The following is a 26,301-nucleotide window of genomic DNA, read 5'->3' on the forward strand; positions in this document are numbered from 1 at the left end:
GTGATCTAGCTGCCTCAGCCTCCCAAAGTGCTAGGATTACCGATGTGAGCCAACGTGCCTGGCCAGAATAAATTTCTTTATTGTGATTATAGTCTTATTTGAAATAATACTTAAATGTGTTCTAAATCTAAGATCCATTTAATCTATATTTGATTCATTTAAAAAGCATGGCACTGGCTGGGAGCAGTGGCTCATGCCTGTAATCTCAGCACTTTGCAAGGCTGAGGCTGGTGGATCACTTGAGGCCAGGAGTTTGAGACCAGCCTGGCCAACATGGCAAAGCCCCGTCTCTACTGAAAATACAGAAATCAGCCAGGCATGGTTGCACATGCCTGTAATCCCAACTACTTGGGAGGCTGAGGCAGGAGAATCGCTTGAGCCCGAGAGGTGGAGGTTGTACTGAGCTGAGATCACGCCACTGCACTCCAGCCTGGGTGACAGAGCGAGACTCTGTCTCTAAAAAAAAAAAAAAAGCATGGCATTATGGGAGCCATGTAAATAATTACGAAACAAGATTCCTTCTTTTCCAGGGTATACACAGGAGGAGAAGATAGAGATTGCCCATAGGCACTTGATCCCCAAGCAGCTGGAACAACATGGGCTGACTCCTCAGCAGATTCAGATCCCCCAGGTCACCACTCTTGACATCATCACCAGGTTAGTTAGCCATCCTGAGGCTTCATTAATGAACTCCAGGCACGTTTTGGGTATTTACTGACTTACCAAACTTAGGGCATAGAGTATCAATATTTGAGTTTTACATCTTTTGAGATAAGCCACAGTCTCCTGAAAAGATTATTTTAATGGCATCCTATAGCATCCATTTCTCTTTCTTCAACAACTTCCAGCAAGTGTTATCATAACTATTGATTTACACCATTCTCTCTACTAGGCAGAAGTTTACAGAGAAACCATTTGGAATATTGTTATAGCTAAAGCTGAAATTTATGCTTTGCCACAATAGCAATATAAGGGGTTAATCTGATTTAAAAACCAAATACGTGGTAAAAATAGAGACACTTTTTATGCCCAGGATCTTGAAAGTTTTTGAATTCTAAGAGGTGATATGCTACTTTCAGATAATCTGATTTAAGTTACTCAGTTTTCTTTTCTTCTCTTTGGCTGAGAGATTTTTTAAATCCTTGGAATTTTGGTCTTCAGAATTAACACTGGAACAGTAGAGAAGGTGCCTTCCCCAGTTTACTACCAAATGCTTAAGCCTGTAGCAAGCAGTGTGCAAATTATCTGAATAGAGTATTGCTTAGTCTAATGTACAGATTCCCTGTTTGAATGGAAAGTATACTCTGTTGAGAATTTATATCCACCACAGCCTCTTACAGTTTTCCTGGCTCAGTATTACAGATCCATTGCATCATCCAGCAAGTCATGTCAGGCTGCCAAGCTCTAGTCATGCGGCCCTTTTCTAGTAACTACTGTTTTTAAGAGATGTAAAGTATTTCTCTATTTTGAACTTTGACTTAGAGTTTGGCCAGACTGTTTTTTGATCTATGCGTTCTTATGGGTCTATTTAGATTTATATACAAAACAGTAAGACTAAATCTTACCTGGGGGTTCCTTTTAATTTGTTTTGTGATTTATGGTGTGGATAATGCCAGGAGAAATAAATCAAGTGACTTATATGCCTGAGTCTTCCAACAATATCATTATTCCAGATAATACTCATGATGTCTTTGGGTAACTTTCAATAAGTCATTAAGCTTTTTGATAGCTTCCCCATCTGTACAATATGAGGGATAGAGAAAAACCCAGAGTTTATCTGAATAATAATGATTCTGAAGAGTGATCATTATTTATGTTTCCCAATTGTTGCCTGGAGAACTATTTCTTTTTTTATATATACTTGTTAACTCAAAATATAAGATCTTAAAAGCTATGGACATAAGGAAATACTGAGCAGTTTTGTTAGTTTTGATATTGTTTTTTTTTTTTTTGAGACGGAGTCTCGCTCTGCCGCCTAGGCTGGAGTGCAGTGGCCGGATCTCAGCTCACTGCAAGCTCCGCCTCCTAGGTTTACGCCATTCTCCTGCCTCAGCCTCCCGAGTAGCTGGGACTACAGGCGCCCGCCAAATCGCCCGGCTAGTTTTTTGTATTTTTTTAGTAGAGACGGGGTTTCACCGCGTTAGCCAGGATGGTCTCGATCTCCTGACCTTGTGATCCGCCCGTCTCGGCCTCCCAAAGTGCTGGGATTACAGGCTTGAGCCACCGCGCCCGGCCTTGATATTGTTTTTAAAAACAGCACATGTATGTACTACTCCAGGCACGTTTTGGGTATTTAGTGAGTTACCAAACTTAGGACATAGAGTATCAATATTTGAGTTTTTCATCTTTTGAGATATGTCACAGTCATAGACCCTAATGTTCTAGTCTTTCTTATCTCCAAGTATAACTCACCTACTTGAATACTTCCAGTCCCAGTATGCTTAATGCTAGCTAATCACTACTTCTTCATGGGTAATTCTAATTGTAACAAAGATAATTATTTTTAAGACAGGTTCTCATGCTGTTACTCAGGCTGGAGTGCAGTGACGTGATCTTGGCTCACTGCAGCCTCCGCCTCCCAGGCTCAAGCCATCTTCCCACCTAATCCCCCAAGTAGCTGGGACCACAGGCTCATGCCGGGCATGATGGTGTGCACCTGTAATCCCAGCTACTCAGGAGGCTGAGGCAGGGGAATTGCTTGAACCAGGGAGGTGGAGGTTGCAGTGAGTCGAGATCGTGCCACTGCACTTCAGCCTGGGCAACAGAGTGAGACTCTGTCTCAAAAAAAAAAAAAAAAAAAATTAGAGATGGGGTCTCACCATCTAGGCGAGGCTGGCCTGGAACTCCTGAGCTCAACTGATAATTGTTACAAAGATATTCTTTCTGTTCACTTTTCTATAATTTTCTTCTTCTGCCTTATATGAGTACCTGGAATCTAAGTGTAATTCCTCCTTGTACAGCCCTTCTGACATTAAAATAAAATACTATCAGGTCTGCAGGCTAAGTGTTCTCTTTTTCAAGCTAACTATTCCTCTCCTCTGTACCGTTCCTCTTGATGTAGTTTCAAGACTTCCTAATTAGTCTTCTGAAAGAATCCTGTATATCAATGTGTCTTAAAATTAAACACCCAGAGTTGAACACAATGTTTCAGATAGAGTCTAAACAGTTCATGGTATAGGAAGATCATGCTTTTCTTATTCTGACTATATTATTTTATGACTGTATCTCTAGATTCTTAGCTTTTTAAAGATGATTCTCTTCCCTTTTTCAGTGAATTTCGCTAAGCTTGGCATATCCTATTTTGTATTTATAGAGCTGAATTTTTTAAAGCCCAAATGTAGAAGTTAAGATGCCTCCCTGTTTTCTCCCTTATTGAAATTATGTGTAGTTGCATAATATAGACTTTATATCCTTCTGTACCTTTGACTGAAATGAGTTTTAGAGTGTTTAGCTAAGAGCTTTTTATCTGTCTTTTCTCAGAACTTTTAAAATCTGCTTTCGTAAAGTCTACAGTGTATGTATGACTTAATCAAATGTATGGCTTAGTCAAATCCAATTCTTCAGCTAAAACTGCATTCTCCACCTGATCCTGTCCATTCAGGTCCATCCAAAACTGAGTGACGAAAAAATGGTTTCACTGTATAATGGTCTGTGGAATGTCTTAATGGAGTTTGATTCTAATGTACATGTGTTTAAAGCAGCTCTGCTTAACCACACGTAGAGTCTTTTTCACAGTGTCACAGTGCTTTCATCACTTAGCATACCTTCTTCCTTTAGAAATCTTCACAATGAAAATACACTGAAGAAAGGTGGTTAGCAAAGTGCCTAGTGAAAACCAGATTTCTGTCTCAGATTTGTTTTTGTTTTAGTTCCACAAAGAGCACAATTTCTCTTATTCTTTCAGCAATATTTCAAATACAATAAATTTATCTAGAATTTTCCTAAATTGATCAATTTTGTTTAAGAAAACTCTTTAACAAATTACCGAGGAGTAAATGGTTTTTTAATATGGTGCCAAGTTTATTTTGGCAATGTAAATTGAACTAGAACTAGGGTTCATTTTTAAGTGTAGGATTATAATTCAAAATAATCTGTATAAAGGACATTGTTGTAGCTGAAAATACATCAGAGTACTGAAGAAATAACAATACTGAGGAGTTTTAAGTGTGGAAAAGCTAGTACTCAAGAAGGGGTAATGAACTTTTAAATGTACACTGTTTCTTTACTAAAAATGTTAATCACATTACTTCTATTTTTTTAGGTGGTGTATAGTCAAAAATAATGTATTTTTCTTTGATGACAGGTATACCAGAGAGGCAGGGGTTCGTTCTCTGGATAGAAAACTTGGGGCCATTTGCCGAGCTGTGGCCGTGAAGGTGGCAGAAGGACAGCATAAGGACGCCAAGTTGGATCGTTCTGATGTGACTGAGAGAGAAGGTTGGTGACCTTGTTCTGGCATTCTCAGGCCTGGTGGCTAGGAGTGAGTGACAGAAGAAGGTTGGGTATGGAGGGGGAAGGTGTTGAGTAGTCCTTGGAGCAGTGACACGCATGATTCCACTGTTAAATGCATCCAGTAAGTAATACCTTAATGTTTCAACATGTTTCAGCAAGAGGATTGTCTTTTACAAATAGCACAGTTTTGACTGGAATAATACTCAATATGAATACTTTGAGGATATAGGAACTGTATTAGGGTTCGCTAGAGGGATAAGACTAATAGGATAGATGTGTATATGAAGAAGAGTTTAAGGAGTATTGACTCACACAGTCACATGGTGAAGTCCCACAGTAGGCCATCTGCAGACTGAGGAGCAAGGAAGTCATTCCGAGTTCCAAAACCTCAAAAGTAGGGAAGCTGACAGTGCAGCCTTCAGTCTGTGGCTGAAGCCCCAAGAGCCCTTGGCAAACCACTGGTGTACATTCTAGAGTCCAAAAGTTGAAGAACTTCGAGTCCGATATTCGAGGGCAAGAAGCATCCAGCACGGGAGGAAGCTGAAGGCCAGAGGAATCAGCAAGTCTGATCCTTCCAACTTCTTTTGTCTGCTTTATTGTAGCCATGCTGTAAGCTGATTAGATGATGCCCACTCAGATTGAGGGTGGGTCTGCCTCTCTCAGTCCACTGACTCAAATGTTAATTTCCTTTGACAACATCCTCACAGACACACTGGAACAATACTTTGCGTCCTTCAATCCAAACAAGTTGACACTCAGTGTTAACCATCACAGTAACTTTCTCCAGATGTATAATGATGGTGTATATTATGTATGGGTTCTGGTGTTATCTTATTTCTTTCTGACCCAGATAGTTAAGTCTTTAAATAATTCATAACATAAAAAGTTTTTACAACGTTTGAAAATCCATGCTGTTCAAGTACTGCAAGGGCAGACTTTGTACTCTGAAATAGCTCCATGTGTAATAATTTTTCACACATTTTCTTTTACAGATAAATAAATGTAATTTAAATTATTATTTAAAAAATTATTGTGGAGGTGTTCTATTACTGGAATCAATCAAATGTGGACGTTCCTTTGGTACCCACTTAAAATATTTTAACTGGCCGGGCACAGTGGCTCACGCCTTTGATTCCAGCACTTTGGAAGGTTGAAGTGGGCAGATTACTTGAGGTCAGGAATTTGAAACCAGCTTAGCCAACATGGTGAAACCCCATCTGTACTAAAAATACAAAAATAGCCGGCCATAGTGGCAGGCATCTGTAGTCCCAGCTACTCCGGAGGTTGAGGCGGGAGAATTGCTTGAGCCCAAAAGTCAGAGGTTGCAGTGAGCAAAGATCATGCAACTGCACTCCATCTAGGCAACAGAGTGAGACTCCATCTCAAAATTTCTTGCCTCAGAACTGTAAGGGGTCTCAGTTCATCATATCATCATATCATGCTGTTACGCAGTTTGCCAAAATTTGCTTTAACAAACATGAGTTGTAGGGAATTGACAATTCCTTTCATAATAAAGAGATTTATTAGATTTTTCTACCATTTCATAGCTCTTTCAAGAAAGAAGTTGGATGACTATGATTAAAGAACTGTAATTTATGGTGGGCCCAGTTGAACAGACACAGCCAAACGTCTTTCTTGTTTTTCTATCAGTTGCTGAACACGGTGCATTTTACAGCAGTAGCATGAGTCAGCTTTCACAGAATCCTCCTGTGGCCAGTACAGTGCTTCACCCCTGCACCCCTGTGCCTGGAACCTCATTGGTTCATTTTCTCCAAAGAGTAAAGCTCCTATCTTCTGTTGGATTGGAGGGAGGCAGTGCCTTCATTATGTGGAGTAGGAATAGAGGTAGTGAGTTCTCATTGTTTTTTATCCAGATTTTAAAACTTTTGCTTTATTTTTATTATTTTTATTTTATTTTATTTTATTTTTCGAGGTGGAGTCTCGCTCTGTCGTCCAGGCTGGAGTGCAGTGGCACAATCTTGGCTCACTGCAACCTCCACCTCCCAGGTTCAAGCGATTCTCTTGCCTCAGCCTCCCCGGTAGCTGGGACTATAGACGTATGCCACCATGCCCGGCTAATTTTTGTATTTTTAGTAGAGACAGGGTTTCACCATGTTGGCCAGGCTGGTCTTGAACTGCTGACCTCAGGTGATCTGCCCACCTCAGCCTCCCAAAGTGCTGGGATTACAGGTGTGAGCCACTGTGCCTGGGTTTATTTTTATTTTTTATTTTGACTCTGCCTTGGGAGAATCTAGAAAACTTTTGCCTTTCGTCCCACTCTTCACCCATGCTTTCAGGGCTACCTTGAATTTCTTAGCTTTTGGAGACTTTTAAGACCCACATCAACTTGTTGTTCTCTACCTCTAGCCCCACAGACATTGAAGTTTCTGCTTTGTCTGGCCTGTTAAGTGTTTGTTACTTTTTGTCCGTGTACTTTTTGTTTTTCAAAATTTCGTCATTATCTCTTGTCAGCTGTTGTCTTCTTTCTCATTATTTTTGTTCTTGTGAGTTTATATATTTTTTATTTCTTAATTGTCATTTTAATACGATTTGGACAGGAAGTATAAATGCATGCCCACACTACCATTTATAGAAATTTGAGGTAAAAAAAAAAAAATGTCCTAGATGGAGGTAGTACCTATCAAGGGTGGAAATCACTGGTATAGATGACAGTGACAGTGAAGAACTGAGGTCTATAAAAGTTAAGACCTAGATCTAGATGCTCCTGAATTTCCCCTTTTTATTCTTAACAACACTTCCTTTGTGCTGTGATCTCAAGCAGCTGAGCCTATGTCTTTTGGCTTTTGTCTGATATAACAGAAGGTAGAGGATGAAATAAATGAGTTTATTAGGTAACACATTTTGAAAATTGTGTTTAAGATTTAGACTATGTATGTTAGAATTAATACATTCAGAGGAATTCATTGTCAAGGGAAACTTTTGTATAGTTATGCATTGCTTGATGTTTATACATACATCCATTAGCATATTTCTAATAATATCTTTAATTATACTAGCTATTTTAAAATGACCCACAAATACTCAAGGAATTGTTCAGTTTGTGAACTGTGTTAGAACTACAGTTTTTCATGGTAACATTTATTTGTGTGGTTTTTAAAACAGGTGATCACAGAACATCTTCTAAATGATAAGACAGTTAAGCAGATTTGCTTAGTTAAGATATCACCAAGAGCATCCAGATGAACAGAATAAATACTTGTCTCTTGGAGATGATTTTGGGTGTTAGTCTTTACTAGAGAGAGGCACAGGTATGAACTCCAAGTTGGCTCTAATATTATGAGATACCCTTGAGTAAATAACAGCCATCCTCTAGACCTTAGAAGAATGATTATTAGGTGTCCTGAATTGGTGTTTATGACCTCAACCAAACCAAAAGAATAATTTCTACAAAAGAGTCTGTGTTAGGTTTTCATAGCACCAAGTTCAAATGGAGCTTAGTAATGAAAAGTTTCTCATTAAGAAATGAATTATTTAAAATTAGAGTATAAAACAAGACAGTTGTTTTAGAAACTTCAAGTAATACAGTGGGAGTTATTTTTAATGTTAAAAATAAAGCTTTCCTAATTCAAGCATGAGAGACTGAAAAAAATAAAAAATAAAAAATAAGGCTGAACTTGGAGTTACTGCCAGGAAGAAAAGTAATTTTAGGCCACAAGCTTCAAAACAGGCGGAAACCTCCAGTGTATCAAACTTTCTGGAATAGGCCCAGAAGCACTGATCTGTGAACAGTTATCTTTGTATTTGTGGGGTCTTAACTGGCAGTTAAAGAGACTAAATAATAGCAGGGAGTTTAAAAAGCAGGTGAGATTTAGAGTTGATCGATCTGTGTTAGAGGAGGAACATTTTTGGTTTCAATCACTTACCTATAAAGTATGAGAATTGTTTCTTTGAAAGAATGCTGCCTCTGTTTTTCTGCATGTTGTTAGTATTTTCTGAATTGCCCTTTTCCTTTCTAGGGTATTTGTTGGATTGAGGGATGAATTGGATTACATGACTACAGTTTTATTCTGCTTTTTGCCTGCCTTTTGCCAAGAAAGACACAAACCTTCCATGTATTTAATTTTGCACACTTGGGTGTTTCTAAACAGGGTAAATGTTCATTTGTTTAAGTACCCATGTATCATATATATTCAATTTACATCTAGCAAGATTTTTCCTCAAAAACTATCCTAAGCAAAGAAGGATTTATATTATAATCAGTCCTTATAAAGTTTCTCATAATACACTGCATTCTCAATTACTTTATTTTTGAAGAACATAGTATTTGAGGAAGTTACATTAAACAGAAAGAACCTTGGTAGATACTAGTTTCTGATTATTCTCATAGAAGTCACCTGAAAACTTGGTTAGAAAAAAAAGACAAAATTAATACAAATTTAACTGTTAGTCATGAAATGTGTAAATGTTGTGTTATTCCATTTTGCTGTGCTATACACGAATACTTAAGGCTGGGTAATTTATAAAGAAAAGAGGTTTGTTTGGGTCAGAGTTCTGCAGCCTCTATAAGAGGCACAGTGCCAGCTTATAAGGTGAGGCCTTGGGTAGCTTATGATGGAAGACAAAGGGAGAGCAGGCATGTCACATGGTGAGAGAGGGAGCAAGAGAAAAAGGTGAAAGAGCCAGCCAGACCTTTTAACAACCAGCTGTCACATGAACTCATTACCATGGGGAAGGCACCAAGCCATTTATCAAGGATCTGCCCCTGTGACCCAAACACCTCCCAGTAGTCCCCCCTCCAACAATGGGAAACCAAAGCTATAGTAATCAAAACAGCATGGTACTGGTATAAAAATAGACACATAGATCAATGGAACAGAATGCAGGAACTAGAAATAAAGCCACAAATCTACAGCCGACTGATCTTTGGCAAAGTAGACAAAAACGTACACTGGGAAAGGACAACCTATTCAGTAAATGGTGCTGAGAAAATAGGATAGCCATATGCAGAAAGAATGAAACTGAACCACTCTCTCTTATTTTGTATAAAAATCAACTCAAGAGGCTGGGTGCAGTGGCTCACCTGTAATCCCAGAACTTTGGGAGGCTTAGGTGGGCGGATCACTTGAGGTCAGGAGTTCAAGACCAGCCTGGCCAAAATGGTGAAACCCTGTCTCTACTGAAAATACAAAAGTTAGCCGGGCATGGTGGCACACGCCTATAGTCCCAGCTACTCGGGAGGCTGAGACAGGAGAATCACTTGAACCCAGGAGGCGGATGGTGCAGTGAGCCAAGATTGCGCCATTGCACTCCAGCCTGGGCATCACAGCAAGACTCTGTCTCAAAAAAAAAAAAAAAAAAATCAACTCAAGACAGATTAAAGACTTAAATTTAAAATCCAAAACTAAAACATACTAGAAGAAAATCTAGAAAAAATTCTTCTGGACATTGCCCTAGACAAAGAATTCATGACTAAGACCTCAGAAGCAAAAGCAACAAAACCAAAAGTAGACAAATGAGACTTAATTAAACTAAAAAGCTTTTTGTACAGCAAAAGAAATAATCAATAGAGTAAACAGACAACTTGCAGAATAAGCAAAAATGTTTGCAAACTGCATATCCAAAAGACCAATACCCAGAATCTACAAGCAACTCAGGCAACTCAACAGCAACAACAACAACAACCACCCAAATAACCCCATTTAAAAGTAGGCAAAGGACATGAAAGACATTTTTCAAAAGAAGACATACAAGTGGCCAAGAAGCATTTGAAAAAATGCTCAATATCACTAATCATCAGAGAAGTGAAAAATCTACAAGATATCATCTTATACCAGTCAAAACAGCTATTTTTAGAAAGTCAAAAAATATGATGTTGGTGAGGATGTGGAGAAAAGGGAGTGCTTATATAGTGTTGGGAGAAATATAAATTAGTACCACCCCTATGGAAAACATATGGAGAGTTCTCAAAGAACAAAAAATAGAACTGTCATTTGATCCAGCAATCCCACTACTGGGTATATACCCAGAGGGAAAGAATTCATTATGTCAAAAAGATAACTTGCACACGTTTGTTTTATCCGATAAAAAAGTCTGTTTTATCTGGTGTAAAAAGAATGGAATCATGCCTTTTGCAGCAATATGGATGAAATTGAAAGCCATGACAATAACTCAGGAATTCAAATACTGAATATTCTCATTTATAAGTGGAAGCCAAATAATGTGGACATGTGAACATAGAGTGTGGAATAATAGATACAAACATGAGCTACCGTGCCCAACCTCAGAAAATTTAATTTCCCTCTTAATTTTGTCATTGACCCAAAGGTTGTCCAGGATCATGTTGTTTAATTTACATGTGTTTCTATATTTTTGAGAGTTTCTCTTCAGATTGATTTTTAGTTTTATTCCATTGTGTGAAGATACTTGATATGATTTTGATTTTTTTTTAATTTATTGAGACTTGTTTGTGGCCTGATGTTTGGCCTATGTTGGAGAATGTCCCATGTGCTAATGAGAGAAATGTATCTTTTGTGGTTGTTGGGTAGGATGTTCTGTAAATGTCTGTTAGGTCCATTTGGTTTTAAGTTCAGTGTTTCTTTGTTGACTTTCTGTCTGTCTCAGTGATCTATTACTGCCCTCAGTGGGGTGTTGGAAGTCCCACATTATTATTGTATTGCTATCTGTCTCTTTTCTTAGGCCTAGTAGTATTTGTTTTATTAATCTGGTACTCCAGTTTTGGCAGTATATACTTAGGATTATTATATCTTCTTGTTGAATTGATCCCTATGTCATTATATATATATATATATTTAAACTATTGTTTATTTACAGTCTGTTTTATCTAATGTAAGTATTGTTACTCCTGCTTGCTTTTGGTTTCCTTTTGTATGGAACATTTTTCCACCCCTTTGCCTTCAGTCTGTGTGTCTTTAACAGTAAGGCAAATTTCTTGTAAGCAGCATATAGTAGTTATTGTTTTTTAATCCATTGCACCAATTTATATCTTTGAAGTGGTGCATTCAAGGTTAATACTGATGCATGAGGTTTTGTTCCAGTCATAATGTTAATTGCTGTCTAGTTGCTTTGTAGATTCTTTTTTTTTTTTTTTTTTTTTTTTTGTAAAGCAAGAGTCTTGAGTCTTACTCTGTCACCCAGGCTGGGGTGCAGTGGCACGATCTTGGCTCACTACAACCTCCACCTCCCGAGTTCAAGTGATTCCCATGCCTCAGCCTCCCAAGTAGCCGGAATTACAGGGGCATGCCACCATGCCTGGCTAATTTTTGTATTTTTAGTACAGGTGGGATTTTGCCATGTTGGCCAGGCTGGTCTCGAACTCCTGACCTCAGGTGATCCTTCCGCCTTGGCCCTGAAGTGCTGGGATTACAGGCATGAGCCACCATGACCAGCCAGCTTTGTAGATTCTTTGTTTTTTATTCTCGCTTTGTGGTCTTCTGGAATTCTATCATGTTGCCCTTTGATTTCTTTCTTTTCCTTGTTTGTATAATTGTTTCATAAAACTTGTGAGTTTCATGTGTTTTTATGATAGAGTATCAACCTTTTGTTCCCGTGTTTAGAACTTCTTTAAGCATTTCTCATAGGACCAATCTAGTGGTGATGCATTCCCTAATTTGCTTGTCTGGGAAACATTTTATTTCTCCTTCATTTGTGAAGGTTACACTAACAGGATACAAAATTTGAGTTTGACCATTTTCTTTAAGCACTTTGAAAATGGAATCCCAGTCTTTTCTAGCTTCTGAAGTTTCTGCTGAGAAGTCCACTGTTAGTTTGATGAAGTTTCCTCTATAAGTGACTAGACACTTTTATTGTATTTAGGGATTTTTCCTTCACATTGACTTTAGACAGCCTGATGACTAGATGCCATGGTGGGATCCTTCTCGCAATGTATTTGGCTGGAGTTTGTTGAGCCTCTTGTATCTGGATTTCTAGATCCTTTGCTAGACTAGGGAAGGTTTTCTCAATTATATTCTCAAATAGGTTTTCTGAAATTTTTGCTTTTTCTTCTGCCCTAGGAATACCTATGATTCATAGGTTCCGATGTCTTATGTAATTCCTTACTTCTCAGAGGTTCTACTCATTTTTTAAAATTCTGGTTTCTTTCTTTTTGTGTGTGTGACTGGATTAATTAAAAAAACCTACCTTAAAGTTCTGAGGTTCTTTCTTCTGCTTGGTCTAGTCTGTTGTTGAAGCTTTCAAATGTATTTTATAATTCCTTCAATGAATTTTTTATTTCCAGAAGTTCTGTTTGGTTTTCTTTTTAAAATATCTATCTCTTTGGTAAATTTCTCATTCATATCCTGAATTGATTTTCTGACTTCTTTGTATTAGTTTTCAGATTTCTCTTGTATCTTGTTGAGCTACTTTTTTTCTTTTAATTTAATTTTATTTTGAAACAGTGCCTCCCTCTGTTGCCTTGTCTGGAGTGCAGTGATCCAGTCATAGCTCACTGTAAACTCAAGCCATCCTCTTGCCTCACTGTCCTAAGTAGCTACAAATTCAGGCACATACCACCACACCTAGCTTATTTTTTTTATTTTTTGTAGAGATGGAGGGTCTTACTATGTTGCCCAGGCTAGTCTTGAATTCCTGGCCTTAAGTGATCCTCCTTCCTCTTGCCTTGGCCTCCTAAAGTATTGGGGTTGCAGGCATGAGTCACTGTACCCTGCCCCTGACAGCTGCTGCTGCTGCTTCGTCTTCGTCTTCGTCTTCTTCGTCTTCGTCATCGTCATCTTCGTCGTCGTCGTCGTCTTCTTCTTCTTCTTCTTCTGCTTCTGCTTCTGCTTCTCCTCCTCCTCCTCCTCCTCCTTCTCCTCCTTCTCTTCCTCCTCCTCCTCCCTCCTCCCTCCTCCCTCCTTCCTCCTTTTCTTTCTTCTTCTTCTTCTTTTTTTCTTTCTGAAATAGAGTTTTACCTTGTCACCCAGGCTAGAGTGCTGTGGCACAATCTCGGCTCACTGCAACCTCCACCTCCTGGGTTCAAGTGATTCTTGTGCCTCGGCCTCCTGAGTAGCTGGAATTACAAGGGTGCGTTACCATGCCTGGCTAATTTTTGTATTTTTTTTAGTAGAGATGGGGTTTCACCCTGTTGGCCAGGCGGGTCTTGAACTCCTGGCCTCAAATTATCTGCCCACCCTGGCTTCCTAAAGTGCTAGGATTACAGGTGTGAGCCACTGTATCCGGCCCCTGACAGCTTCTTTAAATCAGTGTTTTGAATTCTTTATCTGGCATTTTGAAGATTTGTTTTTTAGTTAGGATCCATTGCTAGAGAATTACTGTGTGTTTCTCTGGGGGTGTCATAGCACCTTTTTTTTTTTTTTTCATATTTCCAATATTACTGTGCTGATTCACTTGCATCTGGGATAACAGTTGCTTCTTATTATTTTTTAGTTTGCTTTTGTTGGGGCAGGACTTTTTTTCCCTTGAGGATGTATCTATGATGTATGTTGAGTAGGGTGATTTGGCTTTGCTTCAGGGTGCATTCAGTGACATAGACACTGTATTATAGTGTTGGTTATAAAGTAGTCTTAGTATGGTGACTTTCTCAAATGCCAGTGATAGTAGTAATGTACTGGGTGGGTGATTGGGCTCAAGGCCTCCTGCCTAGCTGGGGTGGGCGCTGGTGGCAGCAGAGGTCATACAAAGCTTGTTTTCTTCCAAGGCACTATGCAGTTGTATTAATAGATATTGTGATGGGTGGTGCAGAGTGGTACTTGCAGATGAGCATCAGCTGCAATAGTGACAGTAGGGTGATTAACCTTTGTAATTCAAGAATTATTCAGGTATCTCGGGTACTGAGCTGGGCCATGAAACTTTCAGGGGTTCTGGTCTTGTGCTCTGCTTCCAGGGTAGATTGTGGGGTAAAACCAAGCAGGCTGGACTAGTCAAGCTCATGTTTGAGTCCCCTGAATGGGTACTTTTGGCCTGGGATAAAATTTCCAGTGGCTGCCTCATACATTGTTTCAAGAATTACTTTATCTTAGATAATCTTGGTATCTGGTAGTGTAAGTCTTCCAGCTTTGTTCTTCTTCAGAATTGGGTTGGCTATTGTAGGTCCTTCAGATATTGGTGTAAATTTTAAAGTCAGTTTGTCGTTTTCTGCCAACAAGTAAGTAAATAAATAAAACCTCCTGGGGCATTTTTATTATGATTCCATTGAATCTGTAAATCAAGTTGGGGAGAATTGACAATTTGATATTTTCAAGTCTTCTAATTCATGACTAGCTTCATTTATTTAAGTCTTCTTAAATAAGTTTTTTTCTTCAGATTTTAAGTTCTAGGGTACATGTGCAGGATGTACAAGTTTATTACATAGGCAAACATGTGCCATGGTGGTTTGCTGCACAGATAATCCATCACCCAGGTATTAAACCCAACATCCACTGGCTGTTCTTCCTGATGCTGTCCCTCCCCTCACTCCCACCCACGACAGGCCCCAGTGTGTATTGTGCCCCGCCGTGTGTCCATGTGTTGTCATCGTTCAACTCCCACTTATAAGTAAGAACATGCAGTATTTAGTTTTCTGATCTTGCATTAGTTTGCTGAGGACAACGGCTTCTAGTTTCATCCATGTCCCTGCAGAGGACATGTTCTCGTTCCTTTTTATGGCTGCATAGTATTTCATGGTGTATGTGTACCACATTTTCTTTATCCAGTCTGTCATTGATGGGCATTTGGGTTGATTCCATGTCTTTGCTATTGTGAATAGTGCTGCAATGAATATATATAAGTCATTCTGTTCCTTTGGATATAAACCCAGTAATGGGATTGCTGGATCAAATGGTATTTCTGCTTCTAGATCTTTGAGGAATCACTACACTGTCTGAACTAATTAAACTCCCACCAACAGTGTAAAAACATTCCTTATTCTCCACAACCTTGCCAGCATCTGTTGTTTCTTGGCTTTTTAGTAATTGTCATTCTGACTGGCGTGAGATGGTATCTCATTGTGGTTTTGATTTGCATTTCTCTGATCAGTGATGTTGAGCTCTTTGTCAATTGTTTGTTGGCGACATAATGTCTTCTTTTGAGAAGTGTCTGTTCATATCCCTTGCCCACTTTTTAATGTGTTTTTTTTTTCTTGTGAATTTATGTTCCTTGTAAACTCTAGATATTAGACCTTTGTCAGGTGGATAGATTGCAAAATTCTTTTCCCATTCGTTGTCCATTCACTCTGATGGTAGTTTCTTTTGCTGTGCAGAAGCTGTTTAGTTTAATTAGATCCCATTTGTCAATTTTTGCTTTTGTTGCTATTGCTTTTGTCATTTTCTTCATGAAATCTTTGCCCATGCCTATGTCCTGAATGATATTGCCTAGATTTTCTTCTAAGGTTTTTATAGCTTTGGGTTTTACATTTAAGTCTTTAATTCATCTTGAGCTATTAAATAATTTTTGTATAAGATGTAAGGAAGGGGTCCAGTTTCTGTTTTCTGCATATGGCTGACCAGTTTTCCCAGTGCATTTTTATTAAATAGAGAATCCTTTCCTCATTGGTTACTAGTACAAAAACAGACATATAGACCAATGGAACAGAATGGAGAACTCAGAAATAGGACCAGACATCTACAACCATCTGATTTTCTTAAATATGTTTTTTAAGAGTTCTGATTGACCAGGCGCGGTGGCTCAAGCCTGTAATCCCAGCACTTTGGGAGGCCGAGACGGACGGATCACGAGGTCAGGAGATCGAGACCATCCTGGTTAACCCAGTGAAACCCCGTCTCTACTAAAAAATACAAAAACATTAGCTGGGCGAGGTGGCGTGCACCTGTAGTCCCAGCTACTCGGGAGGCTGAGGCAGGAGAATGGCGGGAACCCGGGAGGCGGAGCTTGCAGTGAGCTGAGATCCGGCCACTGCACTCCAGCCTGGGCGACAGAGCGAGACTCCATCTCAATCAATCAATCAATAAATAAATAAATAAATAAATAAATAAAAGAGTTCTGATCATTTTCAGTGGCACAATTTTACATAATTTTTCTTTAGATATGTTCCTAGGTATTTGATCTTTATGTGTATATTATTGTAAATAATGTTTTTAAAATTTTGTTTTCTAATTTTTTGTTGCTAGTGTATGACAATGCAATATTGGCCTCCTGTTCAACAGACTTGACACATTCACTTATTAATTATAAATGTTTGTGGAATCGTTTGGATTTTCTGCATCCACCATCCTGTAATCACAAATGCAGATGTCAGTTTTTACTTCTTCCTCTCCAGTCATTACGACTTTTATTTCATTTCTTCCCTAATATGCTGTCTAAGACCTCCTGGAAAATGCTGAATAAAAATAATGATAATAGACAAAGTAAGCAGGATAAAAGCCTTTGAAGAAATTACCAACTGACATAGTCTTTGCTTTGTAGCTTTAGGTCACCCCTCATCACCCAATATTATAAAATTGCAATTCAGTAGGATTCTCAGAAACTGTCCAATTTGACCCTGATTTAATTCTCAACATTCTCCAGTAAACACTATGCCTTGCCTGTTTGACTTTGTTAACAGACGTGTCAGACAATCATGTGGTGAAGTGTGATTTTACTTGTTTATTCACCCTGAGATTTGCAGACAGTGTTAGTTCGTTTTGTGTTGCTGTAACAGAATACCACAGACTGGGTTATTTTAAATCAGCAGAAATGTATTGGTTCACAATTCTGGAGGCTGAAGAGTCCAGTGTCAAGGTGCCAGCTTCTGACAAGAACCTGTACATACATATATATATATATAGACTCCAATAGGTTCTCCATTGAAATTTGCTTTTTATCTATTTAATCCCTCCTTTTCTCTATTTTCTTGGATATACTAGTCATTATTTTGAAAATCTCCACTTTAACACTCCATTATGTGATTCAGTTGTGTTTGTTTTGTTTCTATTGGCTTTTTTTCCCCCTTGGTTTCTAGTTATTTGTTTTGTTTTTTAGCATTTCTTGTATTTTTTTACTGGATGCCAGACATTGTGGATGAAAAATATAAGGGCTGTAACTATTATCCTCTGAAAAGAGTTACATTTTCTTCTAATTGGTAGTCACAGTACCAACAGGTCATTCTGTCCTGTCAAGGCTGAGTTTTAGGCTTTGTCAGGACTGGTCGATTTCAGTTTGGGTCTTATTACTGGGATACAGTCTTTATTTTTATTATGCAGTACTCCCAGGATGTGGTTCTTATTCCTTGGTGGGTAACCCTTACTTCTAGGGCATGATCTTTCTGACTTCTTACTTGAAAATCCAATTAGGTCTTTAGCATCCCGGCTTCTCCTTTCTCCTGGGTTTCTAAAAGACTCACCCTGAATATACTCAACTTAGGAGTTAGTCAACAGCTTGAGGGGGATTTAAGTGCAGATTTTTGAGATCCTTCTTTTTGATTTCTTCCTTTATTGGGATTGTGCCATTGAAGTCCCAGTTGCTTTGACAACCTCTAATTTTCAGAATTACTTTTGACTAAATATTTTATGATTCTAAAAATAGCATCTACTCTGTCAATTCTGAATTATGATGATACTCAGTTCTACCCCAAATCCCACAGAAAAGACGGGGGGAAAAAAAAAAGAAAAACACTAAGAAGAAACATTGCTTTTGTTTTATAGCTTTAGGCTTCTACCTATATAATTGACTATTATAAAATCTCATTTGAGTAGGTTCTTTAGTAGTCACCTACTTTGACTCTGATTTGATTTATAAATCCCTTCACAACATTCCTCAGTAAACACTATGCTTTGCCTGTTTGACTTGGTTAACAGACATGTCTTTATAAACTTGGCTATACATTTTCCAGTCCATAGGAAAAGAGAAGCTGTAAATTGGAGAAAGGGCTAGTGGTTGGGTGGTGAGTCATAAGCAATAAAATTTGATGTCAGTGATGACAGGCCTATCCTCTTATGATAGATTCCTTGAGCCCCCTGCTGACCACAAAGCGTTGGCTGGGTAGACCACAAATCTGTCTCCCTCAATTGACAATTTTTGTAGCTCAATATGGATCCTATTTTGTGTGAGTTGCATTTGGAGATGTGTTGTTTATCTGCTATATTTGCCTTACGTGGTACAGTAAAATCAACCTAATGTAGTGGAAGAAAGTAGATATTACATCCTTAATTCCTTGATATACATCCTTTTATTATGTGGTACTCCCGGGATGTGGTTTTTCAGATTTGGAGAAGAATAGTTTAAAAAAAAAAAAAAAAAAAAAAAACTGAAAGGATCAAAAGCACTTGATTCTCTTGCAGGGACAGCTTCCTGTTTTGGTTGAGGAAGGAGCTGCACTTAAAATAACTAGCATAAAGCATGCTTAGGGCTTACTTTCCAGGCAACCTCAATTTAAAATGCATCAAAAGCCAGGTGTGATGGCTCACATCGGTAATCCCAGCACTTTGGGAGGCTGAAGTGGGCGGATCACTTGAGGTCAGGAGTTCGAGACCAGCCTGGCCAACATGGTGAAACCCCATCTCTTCTAAAAATACAAAAATTAGCTGGGTGTGGTGGTGCATACCTGTAGTCCCAGCTACTTGGGAGGCTGAGATGGGAGGATCATTTGAACCTGGGAGGCGGAGATTACAGTGAGCCGAGATCACACCACTGCACTCTATCCTGGGCAACAGAGCAAGACTCTGTCTCAAAAAAAGAAGGAAAATAAACAAAATGCATCAAAATAAAATATTTGAATTTTACAGCACTAGTTCTTTTCATTCACTGACTTTCATTCTCCCACTTTACCACATCTTTAACTATTGGCAGGAATGTGGTAAGTGGGAGAAAGGTATCCCACCATGTAAGCAAGTATACCTAGAACCAGGGGGTCAGAGTGCACAGAGGAGAGCCATGTGCTGACGGGCTTGCGTTTGTTCCCACTCACTCACTGTGCAAGCGCCTCTTCCCTTAGCCTTTTTCAGGATCCAGTTCTCCAGGAGGAATCAGTCTTCTGTTGGGCTGCTTTCAGAGCTCTTTGTTGGGGCTTCCTGCCATTGACTTTGCAAGCCCTAAGCATGCTTTATGCTAGTTATTTTAAGTGCAGCTCCTTCCTCAACCAAACAGGAAGCTGTCCCTGCAAGAGAATCAAGTGCTTTTGATCCTTTCAGCTTTTTTTTTTTTAACTATTCTTTTCCAAATCTGAAGCATATCCATTCTCTTGTCTACTGTCATGAGTGCATTTATGTTAACAGAAAATGCTAAATTTAATGTTTCTAGAAAGTAACCTCTGTGGCCCGACATGGTGGCTAATGGCTGTAATCCTGGCACTTTGGGAGGCCGAGGCAGGTGGATCACTTGAGGCCAGCAGTTCGAGACCAGCCTGGCCAACACAGTGAAACCCCGTCTCTACTAAAAATAGAAAAAAATTAGTTGGGCATGGTGGTGGGCGCCTATAATCTCAGCTACTTGGGAGGGTGAGGCAGGAGAATCACTTGAGCAAGAGGTGGAGGTCGCAGTGAGCCAAAATCAAGACACCGCACTCTATCCTGGATAACAGAGCGAGACTCTCTCTCAAAAAAAAAAAGCAACCTCTGTGCTTTGTGTAACGTTTTGCGAAATTCCTGTCTTTGTCTTGAACAGTCTTCTACTTGTTACAGGATCTCCCTATCTTTTGGGTTTTATATTAGTTTTAATATAAAACTAATATAGTTTTATATTATATGGCCCATTGACATGGCTGTTAGCTGACCTCAGTTCCTTGCGGACTTGGCCAGAGCCTTCAGTTTCTTACCTCTAGTAAGAGGTAATGTGTCTCTCCCTAGACCGAGGCTGTGGCAGCTGGCTTCTCCCAGAGGGAATGGTATGTGAGAGAAGCAGGGAGAGTAAGAATCAGACAAAACTGCAGTCTTTTATACCCATCACTATTGCCGTATTCTGTTGGTCACACAGCCCAACCCTGGTATGATACGGGAGGCACTGACTCCATGGGGATGGAATATCTGGGCGCCATCCTTTTTTTTTTGAGACAGAGTCTCGCTCTGTTGCCCAGGCTGGAGTGCAGTGGCCGGATCTCAGCTCACTGCAAGCTCCACCTCCCGGGTTTACGCCATTCTCCTGCCTCAGCCTCCCGAGTAGTTGGGACTACAGGCGCCTGCCACCTCGCCCAGCTAGTTTTTTGTATTTTTTTTTTTAGTAGAGACATGGTTTCACCGTGTTAGCCAGGATGGTCTCCATCTCCTGACGTCGTGATCCACCCGTCTCAGCCTCCCAAAGTGCTGGGATTACAGGCCTGAGCCACCGCGCCCGGCCCTGGGCGCCATCTTGAAGGCTAGCTGGGACAGATTATTTTTTGTGCGTGTGGCTACAAGAATTTTTTGGCCGGGCGCGGTGGCTCACGCCTGTAATCCCAACAGTGGGAGGCCAAGGCGGGTGGATCACAAGGTCAGGAGTTCAAGACCAGCCTGGCCAAGATGGTGAAACCCCGCCTCTGCTAAAATATAAAAATTAGCCAGGCACGGTGGCCGGTGCCTGTAATCCCAACTGCTCGGGAGGCTAAGGCAGGAGAATTGCTTGAACTTGAGGGACAGAGGTTGCAGTGAGCCGAGATCAGTCTACTCACTGCACTCCAGCCTGGGCAGCAGAGTAAGACTGTGTCTCAAAAAAAAAAAAGAATTTTTCTAAGCCAGCATTGAAGTTTATGCTGTAGAATATCTATCAAACTTTTTTTTTTTTTGAGTTGATTTTTTTTGTTTGTTTGTTGGTTTGTTTTTATACTTTAAGTTCTAGGGTACATGTGCACAACATGCAGGTTTGTTACATATGTGTACATGTGCCATGTTGGTGTGCTGCACCCATTAACTCGTCATTTACATTAGGTATGTCTCCTAATGCTATCCCTCCCCCCCTTCCTCCACCCCACAACAGGCCCCAGTGTGTGATGTTCCCCTTTCTGGGTCCAAGTGATCTCATTGTTCACTTCCCACCTGTGGGTGAGAACATGTGGTGTTTGGTTTTCTGTTCTTGCCATAGTTTGCTGAGAATGATGGTTTCCAGCTGCATCCGTGTCCCTACAGAGGACATGAACTCATCCTTTTTTATGGCTGCATAGTATTCCATGGTGTATATGTGCCACATTTTCTTTTTTTTGTTGTTGTTGAGGCGGAGTCTTGCTCTGTCGCCCGGACTGGAGTGCAGTGGCCGGATCTCAGCTCACTGCAAGCTCCGCCTCCCGGGTTTATGCTATTCTCCTGCCTCAGCCTCCCGAGTAGCTGAGACTACAGGCACCCGCCACCTCGCCCAGCTAGTTTTTGTATTTTTAGTAGAGACGGGGTTTCACTGTGTTAGCCAGGATGGTCTCGATCTCCTGACCTCGTAATCCGCCCGTCTCGGCCTTCCAAAGTGCTGGGATTACAGGCTTGAGCCACCGTGCCCGGCCATGTGCCACATTTTCTTTATCCAGTCTGTCATTTATGGACATTTGGGTTGGTTCCAAATCTTTGCTATTGTGAATAGTGCTGCAGTAAACATACGTGTGCAAGTGTCTTTATAGCAGCATGATTTATAATCCTTTGGGTATATACCCAGTAATGGGATGGCTGGGTCAAATGGTATTTCTAGTTCTAGATCCTTGAGGAATCACCACACTGTCTTCCACAATGGTTGAACTAGTTTACAGTCCCACCAACAATGTAAAAGTGTTCCTGTTTCTCCACATCGTCTCCAGCACCTGTTGTTTCCTGAGTTTTTAGTGATCACCATTCTCACTGGTGTGAGATGGTATCTCATTGTGGTTTTGATTTGCATTTCTCTGATGACCAGTGATGATGAGCATTTTTTCATGTGTCTGCATTTTTTCATTGGCTGCATAAATGTCTTCTTTTGAGAAGTGTCTGTTCATATCCTTTGCCTACTTTTTGATGGGGTTGTTTTTTTGCTTAAGTTCTTTGTAGATTCTGGATATTAGCCCTTTGTCAGATGGGTAGATTGCAAAAATTTTTCTCCCATTCTATAGGTTGCCTGTTCATTCTGATGGCAGTTTCTTTTGCTGTGCAGAAGCTCTTTCGTTTAATTAGATCCCATTTGTCAATTTTGGCTTTTGCTGCCCTTGCTTTTGGTGTTTTAGACATGAAGTCTTTGCCTATGCCTGTGTCCTGACTGGTATTGCCTAGGTTTTCTTTTAGGGTTTTTATGGTTTTAGGTCTAACATTTAAGCCTCTAATCCATCTTGAATTAATTTTTGTATAAGGTGTAAGGAAGGGATCCAGTTTCAGTTTTCTGCATACGGCTAGCCAGTTTTCCCAGCACCATTTATTAAACAGGAATCCTTTCCCCATTTCTTGTTTTTGTCAGGTTTGTCAAAGATCAGATGGTTGTAGATGTGTGGTATTATTGCTGAGGGCTCTGTTCTGTTCCATTGGTCTATTTCTCTCTTTTGGTACCAGTACCATGCTGTTTTGGTTACTGTAGCCTTGTAGTATAGTTTGAAGTCAGGTAGCGTGATGCCTCCAGCTTTGTTCTTTTGACTTAAGACTGTCTTGGCAATGTGGGCTCTTTTTCAGTTCCATATGGACTTTAAAGTAGTTTTTTCCAATTCTGTGAAGAAAGTCATTGGTAGCTTAATGGGAATGGCATTAAATCTATAAATTACCTTGGGCAGTATGGCCATTTTCACTATACTGATTCTTCCTATCCATGAGCATGGAATGTTCTTCCATTTGTTTGTGTCCTCTTTCATTTCATTGAGCAGTGGTTTGTAGATTTCCTTGAAGAGGTCCTCACATCCCTTGTAAGTTGGATTCCTAGGTATTTTATTCTCTTTGAAGCAATTGTGAATGGGAGTTCGCTTGTGGCTCTCTGTTGGTCTGTTACTGATGTTTAAGAATGCTAGTGACTTTTGCACATTGATTTTGTATCCTGAGACTTTGCCGAAGTTGCTTATCAGCTTGAGGAGATTTTGGGCTGAGACGGTGGGGTTTTCTAAATGTACAATCATGTCATCTGCAAACAGGGACAATTTGACTTCCTGTTTTCCTAACTGAATGCCCTTTATTTCTTTCTCTTGCCTGATTGTCCTGGCCAGAACTTCCAACACTATGTTGAATAGGAGTGGTGAGAGAGGGCATCTGTCTTGTGCCAGCTTTCAAGGGGCGTGCTTCCAGTTTTTGCCCATTCAGTATGATATTGGCTGTGGATTTCTCATAAATAGCTCTTATTATTTTGAGATATGTTCCATCAATACTGAATTTATTGAGAGTTTTTATCATGAAGGGGTGTTGAATTTTGTCAAAGGCCTTTTCTGCATCTATTGAGATAATCATGTGGTTTTTGTCTTTGGTTCTGTTTATATGCTGGATTAAGTTTATTGATTTGCGAATGTTGAACCAGCCTTGCATCCCAGGGATGAAGCCCACTTGATCATGGTCGATAAGCTTTTTGATGTGCTGCTGGATTTGGTTTGCCAGTATTTTATTGAGGATTTTTGCATCGATGTTCATCAGGGATATTGGTCTAAAATTCTCTTTTTTTGTTGTGTCTCTGCCAGGCTTTGGTATCAGGATGATGCTGGCCTCATAAAATGAGTTAGGGAGGATTCCCTCTTTTTCTATTGATTGGAATAATTTCAGAAGGAATGGTACCAGCTCCTTCTTGTACCTCTGGTAGAATTCGTCTGGTCCTGGACTTTTTTTGGTTGGTAGGCTATTAATTATTGCCTCAATTTCAGAGCTTGTTATTGGTCTATTCAGGGATTCAACTTCTTCCTGGTTTAGTCTTGGGAGAGTGCTGATTTCTTATTAAAGACCCAGATAGGGGTTAGAAGTTTGGATTCGGTTTTACATTTTCAGTATTTAGAGTCTTTCTCATCCTGTTCATTCTTACCTTTCCTTTGATTTTATTAGTAGCTCAGGACAAATGAGAATTTATAATTTTCCAGGGAACTAAGGTTACTGTTGAGGAATATGGGTTTCAGACAAGAGTTTAGTCCTGAAGGCACTGGCTCATTGGTACTAAGCTTCAGGGGCTTGTTGTGTTGTTAGAGCTAATTGGATTTTACAAATAAGCCAAGATTATTAAAAAAAAAAAAAAAATAGATCTAGAGAGTAACACTTTCTGTGCTAAATCCTTTGCATTTGGTAGGGACACTAGGCAGTATGCTATGTCCAAACTTCTAAAATCAGGTGGTGGTCTAACAATGAGGTGAAAATATCATGTTGGTATATACTGCCAATATCATGAAGAGATATGAAATATTATTTTCTAAGTCTGACTTTTACACTGATTTACTGATTTATCCCTCATCAATATTGGCCTAGTTTAAGAGACACTTGTTTGCCTGTACAGACCGGAAGGAAGCTTCAGTGAAGGCAAAAATCTATAATAGGAGCCAAACATTTGTTATTTAAATTCCATTTGGGGACAGGAAAATAGAGTATTATCAAATAATTATAAAGTCATGATTCTGTTAAATGAATCATATAGGAAAATGCAGTGACCTTTGAATATATATGTATATATTTTGAAACAGAGTCTGGCTCTGTCACCTGGACTGGAGTGGCCTGATTTCAGCTCGCTGCAGCCTCCACCTCACGGGATTAAGCTATCCTCCCACCTCAGTCCTTAGAGTAGCTGGGACCACAGGTTTTGCCATGTTGCCCAGGCTGTTCTCAAACTCCTGAGCTCAAGCAATCCACGTGTCTCAGCCTCTTGAAGTGCTAGGATTACAGGCGTGAGCCACCATGCCCAGCCTGCAGTGACCTTTGGTTGTCGTTGTTATACATTATCAAAACAAGCCCAAGTTACAAGAGTATTAAAGCAATACTTACGGTTTTTAAAAAAATATTACAAATGGTCTCTGCATTTTAACTACTCATCTAAATCATTGTCCAGGAATATTTTCTGAATCTCTAATACAGGAAATGAGATTTATTAATACATATAACCCACTGAAAACGGGTGCAAACTTTCTTGTCTGGTACTAAAGATGGAATCTTATGTTTTGGGCCCTTGTTTATACCCAGTTTATTCAATCAGTGAGTCAGCTAGCATTTACTGAACACAGTCATATGCGTTGCTTAATGATGGGGATATGTTCTGAGAAATGCATCCCTGGGAAATTTTGTCATTGTGGAAACATCATAGAGTGTACTTACACAAACCTAGATGGTATAGCTTTCTATACACCTAGGCTATATGGTATAGTCTGTTACTCTTAGGCTATAAACTTCTATAGCATGTTACTATACTGGACACTGTAGGCAATTGTAACAGAGTGGTATTTGTGTATCTGAACAACAGATAAACAACAAATAAAAGCTGGTGCTTCTGTATAAGGCACTTACCATGAATGGAGCTTGCAGGACTGGAAGTAGCTCTGGGTGAGTCAGCAAGTGAATGGTGAGTGAATGTGAAAGCCCAGGACATTACTGTATATATACTACTATAGACTTACTAACTTATTAAAACTGTACACTTAGCTATATTTTTTTAATTTTTCTCTTTTTTTTTTTTTTTGAGACAGGCTGTGTTGCTCAGGCTGGTCTTGAACTCCTGGGCTCAAGTGATCCTTCTACCTCAACCTCCTAAGTAGCTGGGATTACAGGTGTGTGCCACCACATCCAGCTTTTGAAAACTTTTCAAAGCTTTTGTAACACTCAGCTTAAAACACAAACACACTGTATAGCTATACAAAAGTATATTTTTAACCCATTTATGCCTAGTGCTCCATTATTGGAATGCTAAGCTTGTGGGAGTTATTTATATCCTACTGCTCAAGGTCATTGCCAAGGTCTGATTTTTCACACAAAATAATTCACAACTTCTGGTATAAATGGGTTAATATCCTTACTGTATATAAGCTTTTTAAAAAATTGTTTTACTTTTTAAACTTCTTTATTAAAAGCGAAGACACAGACACATATTAGCCCAGTCCTGAACTGGATCAGGATCTTCAGTGTCACTGTCTTCCACCTCCACATCTCGGCC

At 39.6% G+C, this 26,301-nt stretch overlaps 1 protein-coding gene across 2 annotated transcripts in view; it reads left to right on the forward strand.

Moving 5' to 3' along the window:
• Positions 1 to 26,301, forward strand: part of LONP2 (lon peptidase 2, peroxisomal) — a 110,009-nt gene that overhangs the window by 53,007 nt on the left and 30,701 nt on the right. For both annotated transcript variants that reach the window (XM_023189613.1, XM_023189614.1), the window contains 2 exons: positions 531 to 657; positions 4,304 to 4,437. In XM_023189613.1, the coding sequence (XP_023045381.1) occupies positions 531 to 657; positions 4,304 to 4,437 (261 nt within the window). The remainder of the gene's footprint in view (positions 1 to 530; positions 658 to 4,303; positions 4,438 to 26,301) is intronic.

This window comes from Piliocolobus tephrosceles, chromosome 17 (assembly GCF_002776525.5).
Source record: "Piliocolobus tephrosceles isolate RC106 chromosome 17, ASM277652v3, whole genome shotgun sequence".
In the NCBI taxonomy this organism is placed as follows: Eukaryota; Metazoa; Chordata; class Mammalia; order Primates; family Cercopithecidae; genus Piliocolobus; species Piliocolobus tephrosceles.